This window comes from Spodoptera frugiperda, chromosome 22, assembly GCF_023101765.2.
Source record: "Spodoptera frugiperda isolate SF20-4 chromosome 22, AGI-APGP_CSIRO_Sfru_2.0, whole genome shotgun sequence".
In the NCBI taxonomy this organism is placed as follows: Eukaryota; Metazoa; Arthropoda; class Insecta; order Lepidoptera; family Noctuidae; genus Spodoptera; species Spodoptera frugiperda.
The window spans coordinates 1374105-1399294 of record NC_064233.1 but is presented as its reverse complement, the minus strand read 5'-3'; the positions used below and the strand labels follow the sequence as shown (position 1 = coordinate 1399294).

The following is a 25190-nucleotide window of genomic DNA, read 5'->3' as shown; positions in this document are numbered from 1 at the left end:
AAAACTGCGGCCAGCCACCAACTTAGTGATGGGTAGTAGCATCCTCTAAATTTTGAATGACTTAAGGGATTCTAAGCGTGGGGCGACTATGGTAAAGGTGGACGTCTTCCAACTGAGGATAATTCATATTGTTTACGTGGTTCAAGTGAGTCGCGAGGCACGAGTGTAGCATGGTAGGCTTGCATGCTACACCTACAAGTTCTTGATGGCGGAGTATCAAGGTTGTGCGAATCACAACTATTATAATATTATTACTGTTTGCACAAATGTCGCGACGATGGTAGACAAACTTGTTATGTGTAGGTAACATTACACCGCCTGCTTAGTTTTTGTTATTTTAGAGCATTTTCGTTGTGACGTCACGCAAACAGATTGCTTCCGTTGGGAGGAACGAATAAAATTAAAGTGCAGAGCCTTGGTGCCGCATGCGCAATAGCGCATTGAACTTTATTGCACGAAATTGATGATTTCTCCAAAATTAAGGACGTGAAGCGTGGGCTTGTGAGATGGTTACACATATGTATGCTAGTAGGTAGGGGTCATTGAGGGTATGGTTTCTTTCTAGTTTTTTTCTTTTTAATATTCCGAGTGTTCTTTAACATGTAGTCGCGATAGTTACCTTCTGAAAACACTATTAGAAAGGAACGCGAGAGGAGATGGCAAGATCTGTATGTAGGTTGTGAGCTCGTTTGTTGTTTATACTCCGATTTTTGTGCCTGATTTTTTTTTAATAACTAGAAGGCACATTTCTCCACATTGTAACCGATTAGCACCGCCTTTGAACATTGCGTGGTATTCCTTCGCTCGAGGAAGAAGAGGACTGTCGACACCGGCACACGTACACGGCATACTAACTAGTGCCAACAATAACTTCCCACAGCACAATAAACAGTAAGTTCATTGCCATGCCATGTGGGAACACTGCTCCGCTGCGAGCCGGTATCACACACAGTCACATCGACACGGGAAACAACGCATTCTTACAAATATCAACAAAGAAGCGAACACGACACATGTCGGAGCGTGCACTATCAGGCTGGCGACTAGGTTTATATAGTTAACTAGCTTCTGCCCGCGACTTCGTCCGCGGAAAATTAAAAAAATAGGGTTGTACTACCCCTAACATTTAGGGGGATGATAAATAGATGTTGGCCGATTCTCATAGATACCGGATAAGCACAAAAAAAAATCATCAAAATCGGTCAAGCCGTTTCGGAGGAGTATGGCAACGAAAACTGTGACACGAGAATTTTATATATTAGAAGATTATGTAGTTAGTAATGATTACAATAAGGTTGCACAGATACACAAGCGAGGATAAATATAATAGAACGTAAGTATAGAACAATGGCGTATCCTCGTCGATAGTGTGTAATTGTAATTATTGTATGACTGTAGTTTACGCCACACTTGTGTAAGTTCACTCCGGGCCCCGGCCGCGGGGCCGCGGGGCGCACCAGCCGTTCTCAAGGTGACGACGGTTGCAACAATCGGCTGTTGCTTTTGGTACTAACTAACTATATCGAGGTACTTCTGTGTGTCTGATAGCAAGTTGGTATATACTGACCATAGGCATGATCTGTTAGACAAATGTCATTCAATTAAGGTAGAAAAGTCAATGAATAGTACCTACTTTTTTTTTTTTTTTTTTTTTTGACCCCAAGGTGGGAAATCCTCATGGAGCCCCGTCGTCTGGGGAGGACGAAAGGGACTGTCAGACTCCTACTGACTAAAACCCACCCCGGTGTCCCGTCTCACACGTGGGTACGAGGGAGCGAGAAACGAAATTCTTCCGCAGCCCCCGAACTCGTGGCGGCCTGCCTTGCCAGGCCCCACCTCAATATATGCACAGAGAAGTGAGGTGTTAATCTCCTCCGTGCAACGTCTCGGAGGCGCGCGTGGACACAACACGCGCCACCACCTCGGGTCCTTTATAACGGGGTGACGGGGACTTCCCCAAGTCCACCGTCCCCGGACCCATTTAGGGGGGTCGAAAGAGAGCAATTTCTGCTCTCCTTCGACGCCCGGTGCGCCTGCTGCGGGAAGGTACAAAAGTTGTTATTTCCCTATCCCTCTCCGCAGCCTCCTTCCGCGATATGACATCTTCGCAGAAGGACACCACTGCATCCCACGACTCTGCACTGCTGACCATTTTCTGGACAACAATCGGCAGTGACAGATCGTCACCGATCTCGGATTTGAGGGCACGACGCTGTTCGTCCCAAGCCACACACTCCACGAGTGTGTGCTGCGCTGAATCCTCCTCACAATGGACGCAGTGATGGCACCGAGCGTCTGGCTCCCTGCCTATACGACACAAAAACTTCCCAAAACATCCATGCCCCGAAAGTACTTGTGTCACATGAAATGACAGGGAACCATGTCTTCTCCCGAGCCAATCAACGAGTACTGGCCGGATTGCTTCGATGATGTTGAAGCCAGCGGTAGGGCGTTGAAGCCTTTCCCGCCATTCCGCCACTAAAACCTGACGAAGCTCCAACCGATGCAATTCTATCTGCCGTTGCATCAGTTGGACACCCTGTTCTCGTTGTTCCACTCGCCACCGGTACAGTGACGCGAGTACTTTCGCCTCAAGGTCCCAGGGCGGGGATCCGGCCAGCACACAAGCCGCCTCATAAGATATCGTACGAAAACCCCTGATAACTCTGACGGCCATCGCCCTTTGCGGTTTTCGCAATACTGCGATACTGCCGGCCGTCAGGTCTGCCGCCCATATAGGGGCGCCATACATGGCCATGGATCGCACGATTCCCACGTAGAGTCGCCTACAGGCGGCGCTCGGGCCCCCCAAGTTGGGAAGCAATGTTGAAAGCGCGCCGGTTGCAGCCATCAACTTAGGCGCAAGCCGCTGGAAATGAGGACCGAAACTCCAACGGCTGTCGAGCACCAATCCTAAGTACTTCATGGTGGACTCGACAGCTATTTGGGTTCCACCGACCACTATATGTGATTCCAGCGGCAGTGCACGGCGAGGGCCATGGAACGTAATGGCCTCCGATTTATTGAGAGCCACTTCCAAACCAAGGCGCCGGATTCGGCTCACCACTTGAGAAACCGCAGCCGTGGCTAACAACGCTGCCTCCCTGTAGGAGCTCCCCCGGGCAGTGACTAGAGTGTCGTCTGCGTAACACGTAAGGTCTGCACCCGGCGGGAGCTCCCCCCTAAGCACCCAATCATACCCGATGTTCCACAGCAGAGGTCCCAGTACCGAGCCCTGTGGAACACCGCAAGACATGGCGCGCTGATGTAAGCCATCAAGTCCCCGATACGTGACACACCTGCCATCCAGGTAAGCCCCCACTGTGCGACGAAGGTAGAAAGGCACTCGGTGATATTTGAGGGCCTCCCTAATGCAACTCCATGGCAGGGTGTTGAATGCGTTGCTTATATCTAATGAAACTGCTAACACTACCCCGCCACGGGACACTGTTTCCTCCGCTAGGGCTCTTACTCGCTTTATCGCGTCAATGGTGGAGCGCCCGCAACGAAATCCGAACTGACAATCGTCCAGGTCTGGCCCCTCCGTACATAAGTGGCTGACTAGACGACGTGCGATGATTCGCTCCAAGAGCTTACCCGCCTCATCTAGTAGCACTATGGGCCGATACGCAGACGGCGATTCTGCAGGGCGCCCCTCCTTCTTGAGTAAAACCAATTTCCCCACCTTCCACAAACTAGGAAATTGGCCCTGCGCCAGGCAAGCAGTGAAGAGTCCTCTTAGATGGGGCTCGAGCTCTTTTAGAGCGAGAACAAGAGCTCGACCGGGTATGCCATCGGGTCCGGGTGCCGTATTTTTCCCCCGAAGACGGGCTATAGCCACTCTCATCTCTTCTTGTGTAACCTCAGGGACATCGGCACTTTCCCCTTCTGTAAAGGACTCTGCAACAGAGGACGAAGCCATCGGTGGCGGAACATGTTCCGCTCGCTCAGGGAAGAGGGCTGCTACCACATCTTCCAGCAGCTGTGGTTCAAGACTCTCAGTGAGTGGAGGCGCCCAGGGGCGTAATTTGCCTCGTACCATCCGGTAAGGGCGCCCCCACGGGTCTCGGTCTAGGGTGCCCAACATCTCTTCCCTGGCTCGCGACTTGGATTCACCAATGGCCTGCTGCAGAGTCTTCTTTGCCGTCCTATACACCTCATATCGCGCTGTTTCTTCAGCGGTGTCACGTCGACGTCTCCGTCGATATCGAGTGTACTGGCGACGGGCTGCTACACAAGCAGTACGCAGCTGAGCTATCTCGTCCGTCCACCAGTACACCTGACGCTTCATAGGCTGTGAGCGAACCCGGGGCATAGATGCATCGCAAATCTTTGTCATTGCACCTCGAAACCACTGCGCCTCCACTTCGACATCGACGGGGCCATCCGCCTGCGATTCCCTAATCCAAGCTTGAACCATAGCGGCTTCCTCGAGCAGTTCTCTATCAATACGCTTCAGCGCCCAGCGTGGACTGTCAGGATTGGTAGTTGATGACCTATGGTTGACTGCAGTTGGTACGGAGACGTCGAACCGGATGTAGCGATGGTCCGACAACGTTTCAACCTCCACAGCGACACGCCAGTCGCAGACACAAGTTGCTACAGCAGGGCTAGCGAACGTGACGTCCACTATGGACCCGCCATGCTGCCGCACGCAAGTGAGTTCTGAGCCACGATTCATAACGATCAAGCCAGTCGTGACTGCCCACTCTTCCAGCACTTCACCCCTAGCATCTGTGATTGGAGATCCCCACGCCGCAGACTTAGCGTTGAAGTCCCCGAGCAACAGCAGAGGGCGAGGGTGATATCGGTCAACAACGGTACCTAACTCAACCAAAAACCTCTCGAAGTCAGCGAGACTTTTATTTGGAGAGAAATATACTCCCACGAGGACGATGCCATGTGAGACAGCGACAACCCAGCCGCGACCCCGCTCCACTTCGCCTATATTCCTACTAATTATGGCCACCAAGCCATCTAAACAGCCTACCCAATTATCTCGGGTCGGAATAAAATATGGCTCAGCAACTACGGCCGCATGAATTGACCACTCCGCCATACTCTGGAGCAGAAGATCCTGAGCTCTGGCGCAGTGGTTAATATTGCCCTGTAGTAAATGGAGGTGTGCCATTATTGACATTCCATTTCCTTAATATCAGTCTGAGGCCGGGAGTCGGCCGTGGGGCTTATGATCTGCGAGGGTGGCAAGGTTCCCCCGGCAGTTTTGCCCTTCCTCTTTTTTCTCTTGTTGGGGCGCTTGTGATTGCTGACAGCAGCGCCACAAGCTTGACCGCCTAATTTGTGCCCTGCCGGCCTACTTGCAGCTGTACAGAGGCTGCAACTAGGCTCGGCGGAACACATAGCCGCCTTGTGACCGGGCTGACCACAGCGATAGCACCAATTGCTGCGATCTACTTCAGCGGTGCATTTGACACGGACGTGCCCCTCCTCGAGGCACCGGAAGCACCGCCTAACCCGTGGTTGTAGCAATTTCACTTTGGCTGCAACCCATCCTACCAACAGACGCCCGCTATCTGCGACCTTTTTCGCTGCCATAGTCGGACACTGCACCCAGACCATGCCAAGACCATTTGCATCAGTTCGAATGTCACCAGCCCGCACAGTTTCGGGTGAACATTCGCCAATACGAGCTACAGCAGTCACAACCTCCTCTGTAGTTACGGAGTCATCCAGACCACGAATGTGCAACTCTGCAGTCTTCGTAGGCCTGGAGACCTTAACATCATCCAGATTTAGGACCTCCCTCAATTTGGCAGCAAGAAGATCCGCTTTTGCAACACTGGAACTAGATGCTCCGGGAACTTCAAACAACCTTGCACCGGTTGCTGTTACTTTGAGCTTAACACACGGCAAACCAAGTTCCGACAGCTTAATTTTTGCCTTTGCCTCCGCAATCACCCTCTTATAAGTAACACCTCTTTCTATAGCTCCTGGCTGTAATGTGACTGTTACAGCTTCAGAACGTGGAGCGTGAATTTTTGGCGAAATCCGTTGATCCCCTTTTTTGGCACGTTGGGTAGGTACCACTTTTGTGGCTGCAGCAGATGTTTGCGCTGCAGCCGACGACATTTTAGCGGCTTTTCGGGCCTTTTTTCTACCTACAACTGTGGCCCAGGTCTCGTCCTTAGATCCTTTCACGGTTGAAGAATTTTGCGATGGAATGACCACCGCAGCCTTTTCCCTTGCTAGCACTGACCTTGGTGACTTGTCTAACTTCCGTCTATCTGCTGCAAGCGGTGGTCTAAGATTTTCGGCAGGAAGGCGCCGAGTGATATCCTCGAGGCGCGCATTCATCATGTTTCCACATTGAAGCATACAAATACGTACGATTTGCTCCACCTCATCGTCCGCTCGTGTAAGTACCGGTGTCTTTGCATGAACAGACACGGGAGTAGGAGTGAACGTAGGCACTGATGAAGGTGCCGGTGTAGGTGTTATAACTTCAGGGGCAGGGGTAGACTGTCTCTGTTGCTGCACACCAAGCACAGCAACCTGCTGCCGAAGATCTTCAAGGTCTGATCGAAGGCGGCTATTCTCCTCCTGCAATTTAGCGACCTCATCAGAAGTAGTTCTATTTAGGAGAACTTCAACCGCATCTTTAATGTCGCTAGCTGCCTCTTTGAGCGCACGAACGAATGTGGTCTTAAGGTTTCCGGATTTTGTGGCAACCTTCAATACCACGTCCACACCGTCCAACACCTGACGACTTAGCGCTGCCGCTGACATCTCTCCTCCTTCCGCTGCTTGCGCAGCTTTTCTTTCTCGAGCACGTCGAGCCATTTCCGATACCTCATCGGCTGCAATGGCTCGACGTTGCTCCCGCTTCGCAGCGTTAAGCTCTGCTTTAGTACTTATAAGCGATGTGGCAGAGCTCTCGCCCTGATCCTCTTCATTGCGCGGAAGCGCGCAACTATCGGGATGCAAAAAACGCCGCCGTAACTCTCGCTGTGACACATTTGTCGTAGCGGATGCAGCACGCCCTCGACGAGCTATCGTCACCTTTGCAGCTAATAAGTTCTCCTCACTAGAAGAGAGACCTATTGATCCTGACTGATCCACAACCTCATCGCGCGTACGCTTCCTCCAGAACCTGGAGGAAGGGTTGCCCGACTCCCCGTCGGACAAAGTAACCCCCATGGGGCTAGAACTCTCAAAATAATTAATTTGGCCAGTTGAACTGGCAGCTGGTGTGGACACCAGATGGCATTCGATGCCCCCCCCAGAGTACGAGGGGCAGACGGAACCCGAGGGTTCCGTGGCGGATTCTCCGACTGCGGAGCAGCCGGTACCGCCCTGGGGTACATATACACTTTTCTCGTTTGCCATTCATAAGATCCTTTAAAGGGTGAGGTCCCTGTTTTTCTCCTTCTAAAACGTCTTTTTTTGTTTGTTTTTGTTATATATTTTTTGTATTTTTTTGTATTTTTTATTTTTTATTTTTAAGGTTACAAGATGTGAAACATCTCACGACCTATCTTCCTCTCCGATCTCTTGGCTATAATGCCGCAAGATCCCTAAACCGCGAGGTGTAAAGTATCTCGCGGCCTACTCCTCGCTCCTCCATACTGCACTCTACAACGGTAGAGTTCATATGGAAGAACCCTCGGGGACGACCCTTCGCCCCAGCAGAAATTAGCTCCAGAGAGCAGTCTCTCCTATCCCAGTAATACATGCGATAGGAGAGACTCCTTCCCGTACCCAGGGTGCACCAGCCAGTACTGCCCTTCCCCCCGGACGTATCCATAAGGGAATAGCAGCCACCAGCGACGGGGAGGTTTTCTGTTTACTATCAATCATCAGTTCGTGAAGTCGGTTTGGGATTGAATAATATGATAGAATAAATTATTCAGTGAAACTATGTATAATATGTATTACAGTGTCTATGTAAAAGGTGTTACTTAACATAATGGAAGCCTATTTATGTAATGTAATGGAGTTTATATATTTTATTATATTTTACCTGATAGTTGATGTAATATCTGACACCTGAAGTTATCTATTTGTATTGATATTAATAGTTTTCCTATTGGAATATTGTTTTTATTACATTATACTGATAACATTCCTACTGGATACTGATTATAAATCAATGTGTTTGGGACATATTTATTGTGGCCTACACCAACTAGTTTATGATCTGATAACAATAAGATATCATTATATAGTTATTATAATCTAATAGTTGTATTGATAATGTGTGTGTACATTATTCTAAGTCAGTAGAATCAACATGATCATAAACTAATAATGTCCTGCTTATCTCTACATTATGATAAATGCCAGAGTTTATCATTAATCTGGTGGTTAGTTATATAGCTCCTTTATGGGGTTAAGCTGGAATGGCTCCAGTAAACAATATGCCATCAATACTTGAATGAGAGGAGATCACTATGTACTGGCAGTATGTAGTACACACAGGTACATCAGTAGACCACAGACAACATAATGAATGTTTCTCACAGTAAGTATAGACATAGCTCCATTAATGTGCAATTAAAGAGATTAATGGAACATAATCTCATGCTCCATGGACCAGACACAAATGTTCGTAAAAGTGAAAGAGCAATCAGTGTGCAGCTGCTCCAATGAAAACATGATAAACCTTAAGACCATGAACTGCACGTTAAACCAAACAAATACGTTTACGTTCCGCCTCCGTGCACTGCACTGCCTGCGATTTCACATTACGACAAACCACGACGAACGGACGCCGAGACTAGGCCGTTGAAGATTTTAATTTTCGAATGTTCCTTTGTCCGCGCCGCGGCCAGCCAGTGCGGCGGCTGTATGCCCTACACAGTACACAGCCTGACTCATGTACTCACCAGCAGTTCAGCTTCTTGATCGCCGTGAGGTCCGACTGCTTGGAGCGCGCGATCACCATTTCTTCAGTGAGACGAGCCATGGTCCCGCACTGCACTGACACTGGTGTTCCAACAATAAAACTGCGACCGAACTAACTGAGGTTTAGTATTCACGGCGAACTTTGCGCGGAGTACATTGCGGCGGAACACGCGACGAGAACGCGCTCCGAGCGCGGCCAAATAACTGAAAACAATAAGCAAGCGATGCGATCTCGCGCGACGACTCCGCTCACTTGACGTTCGTTGGCGGTCGACTTAATTACTGTAGACGTTTCCACTGACTCACGACTCGCGGCGATATGTTAACAGCTGATATGGTTAACATCGACTTGTGAACCAAGGAACGTCTACTTCAATTTTAAACTTAAAGCATCGTTTGAAACTAGCAATTTAACATGTAGCGTGATCAAATTAAATCTTAAAAGCACATAAAAACTTCAGTAAAATTTAATCCATTCGAATGAATAAATTCTTAAAACACGCGAGGAAAACTCGGAAAATGCGATTTTCTTCTTGACATTTCACTGATGTCAATCATCAGTGACAGTGACAGTTTCTGAGAAAACAATGGAAACAAAACCGGAAGGAAACGTCACTTTGGTTGGTTTATTTTTTCGTATTTGAAAAATTAATCCTATAGTTTATTCACATACTTTTCTTTTATAAATTAAATAAGAAATCTATCAAAATAAAATCTACGAAGATATAAAATTAATCTCATTGATGGCAATCTCACTATATTGTTAGTAGTGACAGGTTACATTCGCGTCAAACGTCAAAATGACAGTGACTGTTGAATTTCGATAGTGACGTTTCGACGTCAACAGTGTCAACAGAATTTGCGGTTGTCGCACGGACTTGTGGATTATTTAACAAAAAGTGATATAAATATGGATTCTAACGATATATTAGATGACAAGGATAGTGGGCCAGAGGTACAGATCAACTTCCCAAGCTCCGTGATGACCCGCATCGAAGAAATGATGGGAGGAACGGAGCAGTTCGATAGTGCAGAAGTTAGTTTCGGATATTCTTTAATAAAAATATTAATTTTGTTGCTTTCTTGTCTCTGTTGGACTAATGTTACGTTTGTACAATCATTCCGTCTTACTAACACGATGAATACACTTGTATCAATTAATTACAGTTTGCAATTTGATGATGAAAATTGGCTTATATTTGTAAGGTTGAAGGAATTTGTTTGAGACTAGAGAACTGTAATAGTTTAAGTACTGTTAATGTCACAGTACTGGTATGTTGACTAAGCTTTGACTTTTACAATTATCTAATTGTATTGATATGTTTACATATTAACAAGTAATGTTGTTAATATGTAAACATTCAACCCAGTATAAGACGCCTATGTAAAGTATCCTGACAGACTACTGTTATTGTACAACATAACCCTCAGAATGGTGATAAATCGTTTTTTTTTTAAACCTGCAGGACAGTCAATTTTAACAAGAATTACAGTTGTGTGTGTGCAGTTAAATTCTCAGTTTAACTCAAAGTATCTGCAGTTTGTCTACTATGTTGTCGTATAATTGTTGTGACTATCCTTAATCCTAATTTTATTGTTTGAAAGATTTTGTACTTATTTGGATTTGACTTATTTAAATCAAGAAACTGATTAACTATATTAAGTTGCTCAGAGTGGACTGAGATTTTGTATTCCCCTAGACAATTTTTTTTTTTTTGTTTGAAATCTTCTAAAAAGTATTATTTAAACACAAAATAAATAGAAATGAAATTGGTTATATTTTTGAATTGCAGTTTGATGCAGTAGCATACATCAACCGAGTGTTCCCGACGGAGCAGTCTCTGTCAGGCGTGGAGAGCGCGGCGGCGCGCTGCGAGTTCCACCTGGCGGGCGTGGAGCACGACATCCGCCGCCTCGTGCGGGCGCAGGCCGAGCAGAGGGACGCCGGGCAACAGGCACTGCTGGAGGCACAGCGCTGTATTGGGGAACTGGCACTACAGGTGAATGATCCTATAATAGAGAATGAGAGAATGCTGAATAATAATAAAATATACCTACATTGTCTCAATTGATTGAGTAGTCATAAGCGCAACTACTGATCAAGAGGAGTTGAGAGTGATTCTAGCATTAGGCAAGGTAATAATATTAAAAAAGTATAATTTAAATATTTCCAGGTTTAAAAAATTCTCTAAATATTATTCTGATCAGGTCTGGTAAGTAACGTAATAGGGTCACTCCCTAACTCCCTATAATGTAGACATTTATCATGTAATTTCTTTTATCGCATTTTTAACATGTTCATGCACCTTGACCTCTGCCTTTCTTTTCAGCAATCAAAATGACATTGTATATGAACATATTTGAATCCCATCGTTCCCTGGTTGCAGGTAGCAGACATAAACAAGAAGGCGGAGCGCAGCGAGAGCATGGTCCGCGAGATCACGTCGGAGATCAAGCAGCTGGACTGCGCCAAGTCCAACCTGACGGCCGCCATCACGGCGCTCAACCACCTGCACATGCTGGTGGGCGGCGTGCACACGCTGCGGGCCATGACCGCCAGCCGGCAGTACAAGGAGATCGTGCTGCCCATGCAGGCCATCATGGAGGTATGCCGGCTTACATCATTGTTGTTATTTAACGTCACGCCTTTTATTCCCGAAGGGGTAGGCAGAGGTACACATTATAGCACGTAATGCCGCTGTACAGCCTTTTTTCACCATTTGTTTTATAAGTCCCATGTAATAGGGGGTGAGCCTATTACCATATATGGGGCACAATTCCAGATCCCTTGCCACTACAGAGAAAAATGCCTAATAATACTTTGCCCCTAATGGGAATCGGGGATCGAACACGAACCCCTTGTCCGTGTCTTAAATTTAGTTCAGTTAATATACTGTGCATCCGTCCTAATGATTTCCCTTGCGTCTCCGTGCAGGTGCTGCAACACTTCGAGTGCTACCGCGAGATCCGCGAGCTGTCGGCGCTGCGCGACCAGGTCACCGCCATCCGCGCGCAGCTCGCCGCGCAGATACTGCAGGACTTCAAGGACGCCTTCACCGGTACACACACACACACTGGTACATCACCCCCCACACTGGTACATGACCCCCCCACTGTTACATGACCCCACACACTGTTACATGACCCCCCACACTGGTACATGACCCCCCCACACTGGTACATGACCCCCCACACTGGTACATGACCCCCCACACTGTTACATGACCCCCACACTGGTACATGACCCCCCACACTGTTACATGACCCCCCACACTGGTACCTGACACCCCACACTGTTACATGACCCGCCCACACTGTTACATGACCCCCCACACTGTTACATGACCCCCCACACTGGTACATGACCCGCCCACACTGTTACATGACCCCCCCACACTGTTACATGACCCCCCCACACTGTTACATGACCCCCCACACTGTTACATGACCCGCCCACACTGTTACATGACCCCCCCACACTGGTACATGACCCCCCACACTGGCACATGACCCGCCCACACTGTTACATGACCCCCCACACTGTTACATGACCCCCCACACTGTTACATGACCCCCCACACTGGTACATGACACCCCACACTGTTACAGAATTAGAATTGCTAAAAACTAATATGAAGGTAATTCAAGACCAATTGGTTCAAAAGGAGTTGTTGCCTTCTATCAACCATGCGGATCATGCGGATGAAAGTGGTGATAGTTCATCACAGAATTTAAAATCAAGTGTGGAAGTGACTACACAACTAACAGTCCCAAGTACATACTCGGAGGTGGCTCGTGGTGACCATAAGTTAAAAAATTCTACTACTACCCGCGTGAGTAAAAAGATTGAGGCCACGAAAACAGCGTCAGGTCGCTCACCGATAACTGAGTCTCAACAGTCCCAACTTGTGAATCAGCCTCATAGAGAGATAGTAGATGACTTGAACAGTTGCAATAAAGCAGAAAATATGGATAATCATGAGTGGATTAAAGTACAAAGGAATAAAGGACGTTTTCAATCCAAATTTGTACTGAAGGGGAAAAATATGGATCTAGCTGGAATACAGGCAACAGAAAGAAAGAAGCACCTTCACGTTTGGAGATTGTCAACAGAAACCACAGTTGAAAAACTTATATCGCATGTAAAAGGTACGTGTGGCTCAGATGTCTTTGTCAAAATTGAGAAGATTAAGCATAAAACCCAGAGAGACTATGCATCTTTTATTATAACTGTACCTGAATCAGCGTACGAAAAGTTATTTCAACCTGATATATGGCCTGTCAACACAGAATTTAGTGAATGGATTTGGTTTCGCAAATCATCAAGCTGATCAAAGAAAGAAAATAAGGAGTTTTGATTTTTATTATCAAAATGTCAGAGGTCTTCGGACAAAGTTAAGTCAATTTTGCAATAATATAGAATCGTTTAAGGCCGACATATTTGCGATAACAGAAACCGGATGTAACGATTCTATAAAGGATGCGGAGATAGTGCCACCAGGGTACCAAATAATAAGATGTGACCGGGCGGACGGGCGGAAGCAAGGTGGAGCGTTTCTCGTGGCCACACACGGGCTTGAGCTACGACGAGTGACACCGAGTGACGTCATCATAGATAACTGCTCGTTTGAACTGGTTTGTGCGACGGTGCATGTTAATGATAGGTTTATGTTTTTATGTTGCGTTGTGTATTTACCCCCAAATACTAATGAAAAGGAGTATATGATATTTTTTAGAATTCTAGAACAAATGTGTGTAAAATATAAATATGTTATATTGTTAGGTGATTTTAATCTATACTCTTGTAATGAGAACATTGTAAATTATTTCGAATTCTTTCTGTCCTGTTGTGGGTTTGCTCAAATAAATACAGTACCTAACTGTGATGGGAGACAATTGGATTTGGTGTTGTGTTCGCTATCGTTATACGGGAAAGTATGCGGGGCGGACGATTCTCTGGTACTACCGGTGGACGCGTATCACCCGCCACTCACGATAACCGTACAGATTGCTGTAAGCGCGATGCATCCCTCAGTACCAACAGCAGCCGTGTCAATGGCGGCGGACAGACAGGTACCCGTAGGGCAAATTGAACAGCAATGGAACTTAAATAAAGCGGATTTTCATTTGCTGTATTTATCTTTAGCGGCTGCTGATTGGAGCCCTCTTTATAGTATTCAGCAACCAGAGGAAGCTTTGGAATTCTTTTACAGTGTATTTAATACAGTAATAGATGGTTGTGTTCCCAAAAAACGAAGTATACATATAAACAGCAAGTATTGCTATCCTGAGTGGTATACTAGGGAGATCATTTCTGATATTCGATTGAAAGCAAGTTATCATAAGCGATATAAATCTACACAGTCGCGTATTGATTATGATAGATTTTCTGTATGTAGGGCGCGAATTAAAAAAGGTATTTCTCGAGAGTACCAAAAGTATCAGGAGCGTTTACAGAATAACATGGCGAGGGATCCTAAGGCTTTTTGGGACTATATTAGATCAAAAGAGAAAGCTAGAAACCATCGTAAAATCATAAAAGAGGGCTCAGTGTTGACCGATCCTGAATGTGCGATGGAATTTGCAAAATATTTTTATAGTGTGTACAGTAAGGAGCCGGCAAGGCTCGAGGTGCAAGAAGCGGTGGAAGCGGGAGGCGTGCACAGCGCGCGTGTGCATGTCTCGCGCTTCACAGTTGATCAGGTGCAAGCGGCAATGGCGCGACTCAAACCAAAGCGGTCAGCAGGTCCGGATGGTATTCCAGTATTTGTCGTGCGAGATTGTCGATCGGTACTGGCGGAACCACTCACGTGTATATTTAACTTGTGTTTGGAAACATCATATTTCCCAGCACAATGGAAGATTACCCGCGTAATTCCTATACCAAAAGGCGGAAATGGTACAGCGGTTGAGGATTTTAGACCTGTGGCGATTCTGTCAACACCAGCGAAGGTGTTTGAGGCGGTCATTCAGCGTGACGTCCAGCAGCAAGTGGCATCACAACTATCAGATGCACAGCATGGCTTCCGACCGGAGCGTAGCACGACCAGCAATCTACTGAATGCTATGACGTACTTGGTTCCTCATATGGACTCCGGGGTGCAGGTGGACGCCGCCTACTTTGATTTTAGGAAAGCATTTGACCTGGTGGATAATGATGTCCTATTATCGAAGTTAGCTAAGGTGGGCTGCACACCCAAGTTGCTCCATTTTTTTGTGAGCTATATGAGGGACAGGAAACAGTACGTGGAATACAGTGGATACCGGTCTGAGTCTTATTGTACTAGGTCGGGCGTGAGCCAAGGCAGCAATTTGGGGCCGTTAAAATTCATTATCATGATAAATGACCTGCCGGACGTAGTAAGACATGCCAAGTGTCTACTATTCGCAGACGACCTTAAGTTGCTCCTGGCTATCGAAAGCGAGGATGACTGTCGCCACCTTCAACAGGACATTGATCGCGTAGTTCAGTGGAGTCAAAACAACAAGTTGCAATTTAACGTCAACAAATGTTCTGTACTTACGTTCAGTCGAGCTAGAGAACCACTCCATTATAGCTACAAAGTGGACAACGCGCCATTGAAGCGGGAGGAGGTGGTGCGAGATCTTGGCGTTCGTATGGACACCCAGTTACGATTTCGTGAACACATAACAAGTGTTTGCAAAAAAGCTTACAAACGTCTGGGTTTTGTACTTCGTACAGCAGCATCGTTCACGAACATGAAAGCCATATCGGTATTGTATGACGCCCTAATAAGAAGTCAGCTGGAGTGTAATGCAGCGATATGGGCTTCACATGAGGCTAAATATAATCTCATGTTGGAGCGCATTCAGAATAAATACACCCGATACATGTACCTCAGGCTGTATGGGGTGTATCCTTTCTACCCTTTGATGTATCCTACCTTGTTTGTATTGGGCATGGTGGGATACAACAAATTGGAAACTAGGAGGGATCTAGCGCTGGCGTCATACACACTTAGGGTATTTAGGGGGATCTTACATAATCCGGGAATATTACAGTGGATGGGCTTGAGGGTTCCCGATAAGTACGTGCAACGTCGACGACAGCCCACCTTGTTTATGGTGCCGCGCAGTCGAACCAAGTTGCTGGAGAGCTTCCCTCTCACGAGAGCGTTGCGCACACTAAATCTAGTTGCAGAGAGAATTGATGTACTCACCTGTTCACAGAGCGAATTCACAAGAGTGACTTTGTACGTATTATGTTACTTGTAGAGATTTTGATGTGTATATTTGTTAGTGTTAAGTATGTTATTGTTTTTCATGTGTTATTGTTTTTTTTTATGTTTTTTATGTTTATTGTAATTTAAGGATTCTGTAATTTACTACACTATCGCATTGGGAAACTGTAATGATAGATGTATGTACGAAATAAATAAATAAATAAAATAAATACATGACCCGCCCACACTGTTACATGACCCCCCCACACTGTTACATGACCCCCCACACTGGCACATGACCCCCCACACTGTTACATGACCCCCCCACACTGTTACATGACACCCCCACACTGGTACATGACCCCCCACACTGTATGTATACTGTATATTGTAATAATATGACTGTATGACAGCGGGCAGTAAGGGCGGGGTGTCGCACCGCACCCTGTCGGAGGCGTGCGGCGTGGTGGACATCCTGGAGCCGCGCGTCAAGCAAGACCTGCTCAAGTGGTTCATCAACATGCAACTACAGGTACTTATCCAGAGCTTAGTATTACTACATAGTACACTCATACTATTACTACATAATACACTCATACTATTACTACATCACATTTAGCGGGTTACTGGGGCTCCGGCTCTATCTGACACCCCCTCTCGTTTTACTCACGGCGGGGGAAGTCATTGGATGAGTCTCCCCCTCATTGTCAATGGTATTGTAGCGAGTAGGCAAGTAAACTCGCAACAACGCAATGCACCTCAAACTTTATATGATAAGCCATCAGAGTGCCTTTTAAGTTGTTCACGAAAAAATGTGATTAATCGAATTTTCAAATGAAACTATACATATAGAACCTCCTATAGTACTCCACCATCAGTACTTTAATCACATTATTAATACTAACGCTGTAGCTATTTATTACATTTATAAAAAAACCGACCATATGGTATTGATTATAATATGTTTAAATTGTTAAATTTCCTCATCCGTGTCCGTCGCTTGGTTCCAGGAGTACGAGCACCTGTTCTCTGGCGAGCAGGAGTACGCGTGGGTGTCGCACGTGGAGCGGCGCTACGCGTGGCTCAAGCGGCACCTGCTGGCCTTCGAGGACTCGCTGGCCGCGCTCTTCCCGCACTCCTGGCGGCTCAGCGAGAGGATCGCGCAGCAGTTCTGTCAGGTTCGTGGGACACGCCAAATATGCGAGTGATACAGAATACAGACAGACACTAGCCGACACTGTGGCCATCAGTGACACTAATGACCGTGGACACAAAATGTAACGCCGATGACATTCATGAGATTGTGTGATACGGTATGAAGTGACACTACTATATGTACATTCTGACTGTAACTCTGTAGGACACCAATAACACAGTCTAACACAAATGACACAATTTGACACCAATGAAACAGTCTGACAACAATGACACAATCTGACAACAATGACACAATCTGACAATAATGATACAATCTGACAACAATAACACAATTTGACAACAATGACACAGTATGACACCAGAGATATAGTTTGCCACTACTGACCCCGTGTGCCACTGCCTGGTATACAGATTGTTAATATGTAACAAAATTATAATGTTTATTGTATACTTCATTCAAATAAAACCAGTTGACATAATATCATCACCGTGTATCGTTACGGCAGATGACATGCAGTGCGCTGGGCGCGCTGCTGGCGGCGCGGCGCGGCGAGCTGGACGTGAAGCTGCTGCTGTACGCCATACAGAAGACATACAACTTCGAGCTACTGCTGCACAAGCGGTTCACAGGTACCCGCACTGCTGCCTACCCTCTACTGTATAGTTAATATACTGTTTGTGACATAAACACAGTCTAATGTCACTAAATTAAACTAGCCCGGAATAAAATCGATTCAGAATTCTAGTCTTGTGAAGTGGATAACAAATAATTATGTGACTGTGAAAAGATAATAAAATAATATCGAAATGGTTGAAATTCAATCATTCGAATCCGTTATTATTAAATATGGCAACACATTTTACAAACTGGCAACCTGACGTCCGATAACTAATATTCGCGTACAAATTCAATACCTAGAATCTCCCATGTATACAGGTACAGACTTGGGTGCGGAGCCCCTGGACGTCGCCGAGAACAAGCCCGACACGCAGACAGAGCTGGGGGACGGGGGGCAGGGCGGCGCGGGCGGGGGCCCGGGCCCCGCGGGGTCGGCGTGGGTGGGGCTCATCGGGGCCTGCTTCGAGCCGTACCTGTCGCTGTACGTCAGCTCGCTCGACGCCAACCTCAGCGAGCTCATGGAGCGGTTCATACAGGTACTGTACAATGTACATGCTCATATAATCTCAGACTGATCGGACAAGATAGATACAATGTCCTATCGCTAAGCAAACTTGAGTTTTCTATTCGTTTTTACGCTTCAAAATGAGTAAGTGTATGGTCTAGTTGAAATAAATGCTTTGAGGAATCTGTAGGTTAAGTGACACTTAACGACATTTATTAACCTATAGGTGATATCAAAGGTAAAGGTAAAGTCTTTGTTTAGGTATTTCTTTACTTATTAAAAAGTTTAGGAGTGGTTGTGGAAAAAGGGCCATTGCACTTTTTATTAATATAAAGTTAAATAGTATAAGGAACAATCTTCTTCGTGCTATTGCAGGACGCGAAGGCGTCAGCTACGTCGGACAGTGGGGGGGCGAGCGCGGCGGGCGGGGTGGGTGCGGGGGGCGCGGGGGGCGCGGTGATCTCGTCGTGCGCGGACCTGTTCCTGTTCTACAAGAAGTGCCTCGTGCAGTGCGCGCGCCTCACCACCGGGGAACCCATGCTCGGTCAGTTGACAACCACCCTTTTTCCGAAGATCACTTTTATATCATTCTTGTCAAGTTTGAGACTAAATCAAATCACTTCCATGTAATACAATAGTACATTTCAATCAGTATTTTTTTTTTTTTATTTGTTTAACATTCTCTAGATTTACATTTTTAAATACTACACATATAAAATAAAATAATATTTAAAAATATAAAAATAGGAGCCGACCAGTAGCGGGAGCATGGTCCAAGCCACCGGTGGTTAGGGCTCCAGAGACAGAAACCTCCTCACAATACGTGCCGTTTCGAGGAGTACTGCCTTCTGCATCAGGCCCTTGATCCATCCGCCCAACCCCAGCCTCCTAAGGTGGTTGTCGAGGCTGTTGGGAATTAATCCATTGGCCGACACGACTATCGGCACAACGATAGCCGAATCCACATTCCACATGTCGACAACCTCGTGAGCCAAGTCAAGATATTTTATTTGTTTATCTTTTTCAGCTTTCACGAGGTTCTCGTCATGAGGGATGGTGATATCGATTATCATCGTGCGGCGCGCTTGTCGGTCTATCACCACTATATCAGGTTTATTGGCTACAATAGTCCTGTCAGTGATGATAGATCGATCCCAGTACAACGTGATATGGCCGTTTTCGAGAACTGGATCGGGCACATACTTGTAGTATGGAACCTCAAACTCAACAAGTTGGTACTGCAAAGCAAGTTGCTGGTGAATAATCTTGGCCACCTGATTATGTCTATGCAAATATTCACCATTAGCCAAACGACCACAACCAGAAATTATATGTCTTATGGATTCACCAGGACTATGACATGCCCGACATATGTCAACGGTCCCATCCTTAATAATATATTTCCGGTAGTTATTCGTAAGGATAACTTCGTCCATAATTGCACAGACAAATCCTTCAGTTTCTCCAAAGAGATTACTGAATCGTAGCCAAGATACAGACGCTAGAAAATCTACACTGGGTCCATGAAGGGCCCGGAAGAAGCGTCCGTGGAGCTCCTTGCTATGCCATACCTCCTTGCGGTCATTGACGCTTAGTACCACAGGTTTGCGCCAGTTCTCTTTTGCTAAAGATAGTGGAGTGAATCCATTGTCCACTGCTGCTACTTCTCGATGCATACCCTCGTTTACTTTCAGGAAATATTCCCTGAGGTTGCACACCTCACGGTTATGAAGGGTCTTAGCATTTAATAAGCCTCGACCCCCACATTTCCGCGGGATGTACAACCTCATGATCGATGAACGAGGGTGATGCATACGATTTGCAGTCAGCAGTGTTCGGACTCGCCTATCCAGGGTGTCAAGTTCAGTCTGAGTCCACTTGAGTATACCAAAAGAATACATCAGAACCGGCATGACCCAACCGTTATAGGCTCGCACCTTGTTTCCGCCTGATAATGAACTTTTCAGCACTTTATTCAGGCGGCCAAAGAAGCGTTCCCGTAACGATTGCTTCATGTCCGGTCCATTAATGCCTAATCCCTCTGACATACCCAGGTACTTGTAAGTATCATTTGCGGAGAGTGCTCTTAGTTTTGTGAGATCTGAGAGTTCTAGACCCTCAGATTCCACAATCCCTCCTCGCTTCACATGCATGACAGCACATTTATCTACTCCAAATTCCATTCTGATGGAACTACTAAATTTTTCAGTTATTTTCAGTAATTCCATCAGTTGTTTGTTATTTGGAGCAAACAACTTGAGGTCATCCATGTAAAGCAAGTGGGATATGACTAGACCCCTTCTCCGCAAAGGATAGCCTAGCCCTGAAGCCTCCAATAAAGTACTGAGAGGATTCAAGGCCAAGCAGAACCATAGTGGGCTCAGACTGTCACCCTGGAATATTCCTCGCACTATCCTTACAGGTTCTTCACTCCCTTGGATTTGTCTACATCCCGGATAACAAAGCACAGTATTCCATTGCCTCATACATGACTGCAAGAAGGCGCGTAGAGTTGCATCTATCTTATACAACTCCAGCACCCTCATGAGCCATGTATGTGGCACAGAGTCATATGCCTTTTTATAATCTATCCAGCATGTAGACAAATTCTTTCGGGACCGACGAACCTGTTGGCTTACAACCATATCAATGAGGAGTAGCTCCTTAGTTCCACGAGACCCCTTCCTACATCCATTTTGAGATACAGACATAATGGAATGTTTTTCAATATGTTTTGTTATTTTTGTTCTCAAAATAGATGTAAGAAGTTTATAGACCGTTGGTAAACATGTTATTGGTCTATAATTTTTGGGTTCAGTGGAACTACCTGATTTATGGAGCAGATGGGTAACGCCTGTTGTTAGAAATTGGGGCAACGATCCAGCTTCTAAAGCTGCCTGGAATTGCGATGCTAAGCAAGCGTGTGAACTGGTGAACCATTTGAGCCAGAAGTTGTGCAGCCCGTCTGGCCCCGGTGATTTCCAATTTGGGACCGAACAGGCTGCACTGCTCACATCAGAGGAGGTGATTATCACCTCCTCCATCTCTGGCACAGTTTCACACCTTCGCTCAACATCACAGATCCAGTCTTCCTCTGTGTGGCTGACAGGCACCGACCAGATGTTGCGCCAAAATGTGTTAGTGGCTTCATCATCCGGTCGCCGCCCATCAGTCACATCTTGGTTGGATCGTTCCCAATTTCTATATACCCATCTCTGATCTCTTTGGAACATGCGATTCTGAGTATATCGCTCTACTCGTTTTTTGTACCGCCTGATACGATTTGCCCATGCGTAGATTTTCTGCTTCAGGAAATCGATGCGCTCTGTAACACGTGACATGTATTCATGAGGACTGGTTTCAGTCCCCAAAAATGCACGTCTTACAAAGCGCGTCACTCTAGGACGAGTATTGCCATCCCTGAAGCAGGATAGTTTGCCGATAAGCACCCTGGCCTCACTGATACGACGTTCAATCCTGCACTGCCAGGCTGGTACTGCTGGTTTTGGTCGGACTGCTGCGTCAAGATTCGAGAATCTGACGTTAGCTACTCGACAAGCTGCTACCGCCCCACAGTACAGAATCGAGTGTGTATCATAGAGGTTTTCGCTACTTTCAAAATATGTTTTAAGTAGCGAATCCAGAGCGCTTACCAGCGCCCTATTTCTTCCACACATGGGCAAACGTGGCAGTTTTGGTTTTAAAGGAGCAAATCTATACTCACGAATTGCATCCTCCAAAGCACTCCTCAGTCGTTCATTGCACTGAGTACTTACTTGTTCAACCCTGTCGTCCTCCACTCCAGCGGCAGGAGTGGTCGGTGTCACATTTTGTGACGCTGTAGGTGTTTGTGCCACCTCTTGTGGTGGGGCGGGGACGACACGGTTGCGCAGTGCTTCTGAGCGTAGCCGATCAAGTGCAGCCTCGTCCAATCTACGATTGCGTTGGATGACCCGCACCTGATCCGAGAGTCGTTGAGCCGAGACATTGACGGATGGCTCGAGTACCTGAAACATCGCAATCAGTATTATTATTACTCGTTACAAGGCCACATGAAACAAGTAACACTCAGATTTTCTCGTTCACTCATAAATCTGATTATTGACCTCAGTTGCTCCTCTCAGTTGGACTGTTATTTAATGGATAGAGGTGTAGTCTTGTGTTTATTTTTTACATGTAAAAGTGTTATTTTGTAACCAACTTGCAGAAATAAATATCATTTATCATTAAATTATTTTCAACTGGTTGGGAACAACTGTTATATAGAGTCTATAATCCAATACAAGATGTATAGTAGAGTTACTCGGTACAACAAAAGTTGTTTGTAGTAAGAGCGCGCTCGGCACGCGACGGAGCCTCGCCGTAGATGTTGACGTTACACGATACCTGCATGTTGACACTCACACACACGTGCGACATGGTCACATGTGCCTTGTGTACAGTAGCGCACGTGCCGCGTATTACTAACTGTTGTAACATCCCCCCCCAGAGCTGGCGGGAGTGTTCCAGAAGTACCTGCGGCAGTACGCGGGGTCGGTGCTGCAGGCGGTGGTCCCGCGCGCGGCGCTGCCGGCGGGGGGCGTGGCGGGGGGGCTGGTCACCAACCTGCACACGCTGCTGCGGGACGACGACGGCCGCCACGCGCGGTACTCGCCGCCCGAGCTGGCGCGCCTCACCAGCGTCATCACCACGGCCGAGTACTGCCTCGAGACCACCGTGCACCTCGAGCAGAAGCTCAAGGAGAAGGTGGCGCCCGCGCTGGCCGACAAGATCGACCTCACGCCCGAGCAGGACCTGTTCCACAAGCTCATCAGCTCCTGCATCCAGCTGCTGGTCCAGGACCTGGAGCTGGCGTGCGAGCCGGCGCTGGCCGCCATGCTGAAGGTGTCGTGGCTGCACTGGGACGCCGTGGGCGACCAGTCCTCGTACGTCACGCAGATCCTGATGCAGCTGCGCAACACGGTGCCGCGCCTGCGGGACAACCTGTCCTCCTCGCGCAAGTACTTCACGCAGTTCTGCATCCGGTTCGCCAACTCCTTCATCCCCAAGTTCATCCAGAACATCTACAAGTGCAAGCCCATCTCCACGGTGGGGTCGGAGCAGCTCCTGCTGGACACGCACATGCTGAAGACGGCGCTGCTGGAGCTGCCGGGGCTGGGGTCGGAGGTGCGGCGCCCCGCCCCCGCCACCTACACCAAGGTGGTGATCAAGCTGATGACGAAGGCGGAGATGATCCTGAAGCTGGTGATGGCGCCGCTGGACGGGCTGGACGGGTTCGCGGCGCAGTGCGTGCAGCTGCTGCCGGACTGCACGCTGGCCGACTTCCACAAGCTGCTGGACATGAAGGGCGCCAAGCTCACCAAGGCGCAGCAGACGGCGCTCGACGCGCTCTTCAAGCAGACCGCCAAGAACGCCAGCGGAGACTCCGGCAAGTGAGACACGTCCGCTACAGATACATGTAATATAGCAAGTAATCCTATGATTGTGACAGTATAACGCATTACATACGAGTACACGCGCCGTCAGTAACATCGTACATACTCTAGTCGAAGTGTAAACAATGCGCGTGTGTCTCTGTCGCACACATACAATTTGTCAATCGTGTGACAGAGACAAGACTATATTATGTATCGGTGATTTTGTTATGAAATCAATGCAAATCGACTGAAATGAGATTGTAGTAGAAGTGTGAAGTATGAACTATGTGTAAATAAATAAATTGTTCCTCCGCCCCATGTCTGGTAGGTAATTTGGTTTGTTCATATTGACTGTTTGTATGTATGTGGGGTGGTTGCAAGTTAAGAGTACCAACAAGCTCCCTGCAAGCGTATGTGTGTATAGTATGTGTAGTTAGCTAAATATTATTGTACAATGTACCACATCTTACTATATACAATTTGTCAAGATTATAGCTTAGTACGAGCTTGTTTTCATTGAACGAGATCGAAACGTTATCGCATTGGTCGCTCTGATTGGTTAGTTCGTTGAGCTGGCCAATCAGAGCGCCCATTGCGGTAATGAAACGATCTCGTTCAACGAAAAACAAACTCATACTAAGCCTTATGAAATAATGATTCGTAAAAATAATCACTCTGTATTGTTTCCTCATTATTTATGTACTTTTATTAATTTTGTCTGTTTTCGTTTCTTTTTAATTTAGTATTAATGTTCACGACTGTACTTAGATTATTTTGTATTATTAAGTTAATAACTATGAATTAAAATATTTAGCTAATTGACCACTCAGAAAGTGCCTATCCTCATTGTAATAGAGGCTAGATTCGCGTGTGTTTGTAAGATTTAGTTAATTTCCTAATAAATGTGTTTAATTGGACATAGTATATGTGTATAAGTTTGTGATAATGTTGACATTCCACTAATCAATATGTTTATGTTTGTAATGTGCAATAATGTTATCGAACAACTAATATAAATTTTATACAACTATACAGCATTTGGTTTCATTTTAGATACCTAATTTAGTATTTTTATTTTTTTAAATCGTTGCCCCACATTAGGATTTTCTCCAGTGTCGTGGGTGCGTTTACAAACATACAAGTTCACATACACATCACTCCCAGACCCGGAACAACAATTGTTTGTAGATCACACAAAGAGTTGTTCCGTGTGGGAATCGAACCCGCGACTCGTTGTACGACAGCCAGTTGCAAACCACCGCGCCAACCGTGCAGTCGAAAGTAAGTATCTCATGGCTATTCGTTTCACAAAACTTCCAGCTAGGCCCTAAAACAACGGCCGTCTCCTTTACATTGCAGGTGAGTGACAGATCTGCTAGGTACCTTGCTAAGTAATAACTTAAAATACGCTACAAGCATCATGTGTTACAAATCAAATATTA

At 46.6% G+C, this 25190-nt stretch overlaps 2 protein-coding genes across 8 annotated transcripts in view; one reads left to right on the top strand and one right to left on the bottom strand.

The window, feature by feature from the left end:
• The window catches only part of LOC118279689 (cilia- and flagella-associated protein 410), a 47102-nt gene extending 37675 nt beyond the window's left edge, over positions 1-9427 (bottom strand). For 2 of the 6 annotated variants that reach the window (XM_050702756.1, XM_050702754.1), the window contains exon 1: positions 8847-9427. In XM_050702756.1, coding sequence (XP_050558713.1) covers positions 8847-8926 — 80 coding nt within the window. In that variant the 5' untranslated portion in view covers positions 8927-9427. The remainder of the gene's footprint in view (positions 1-8846) is intronic. The other 4 variants (XM_050702759.1, XM_050702758.1, XM_050702753.1 and 1 more) reach the window with 3 other exon arrangements.
• Positions 9428-9685: 258 nt separating this feature from the next.
• LOC118279622 (vacuolar protein sorting-associated protein 53 homolog) lies at positions 9686-24780 on the top strand. 2 transcript variants are annotated; one of them, XM_035599280.2, is made up of 10 exons: positions 9686-9901; positions 10659-10865; positions 11253-11471; positions 11801-11924; positions 16463-16581; positions 17060-17227; positions 17714-17837; positions 18145-18362; positions 18707-18875; positions 22821-24780. In XM_035599280.2, exons 1-10 carry the CDS (start codon positions 9776-9778, stop codon positions 23765-23767), a joined length of 2421 nt encoding a protein of 806 aa, XP_035455173.2. In that variant the 5' UTR covers positions 9686-9775; the 3' UTR covers positions 23768-24780. The 2 variants fall into 2 exon arrangements, with proteins under 2 accessions (XP_035455173.2, XP_050558691.1); XM_050702734.1 differs by having other exon boundaries at positions 11801-11942.
• The last annotated feature ends 410 nt before the right edge of the window (positions 24781-25190 follow it).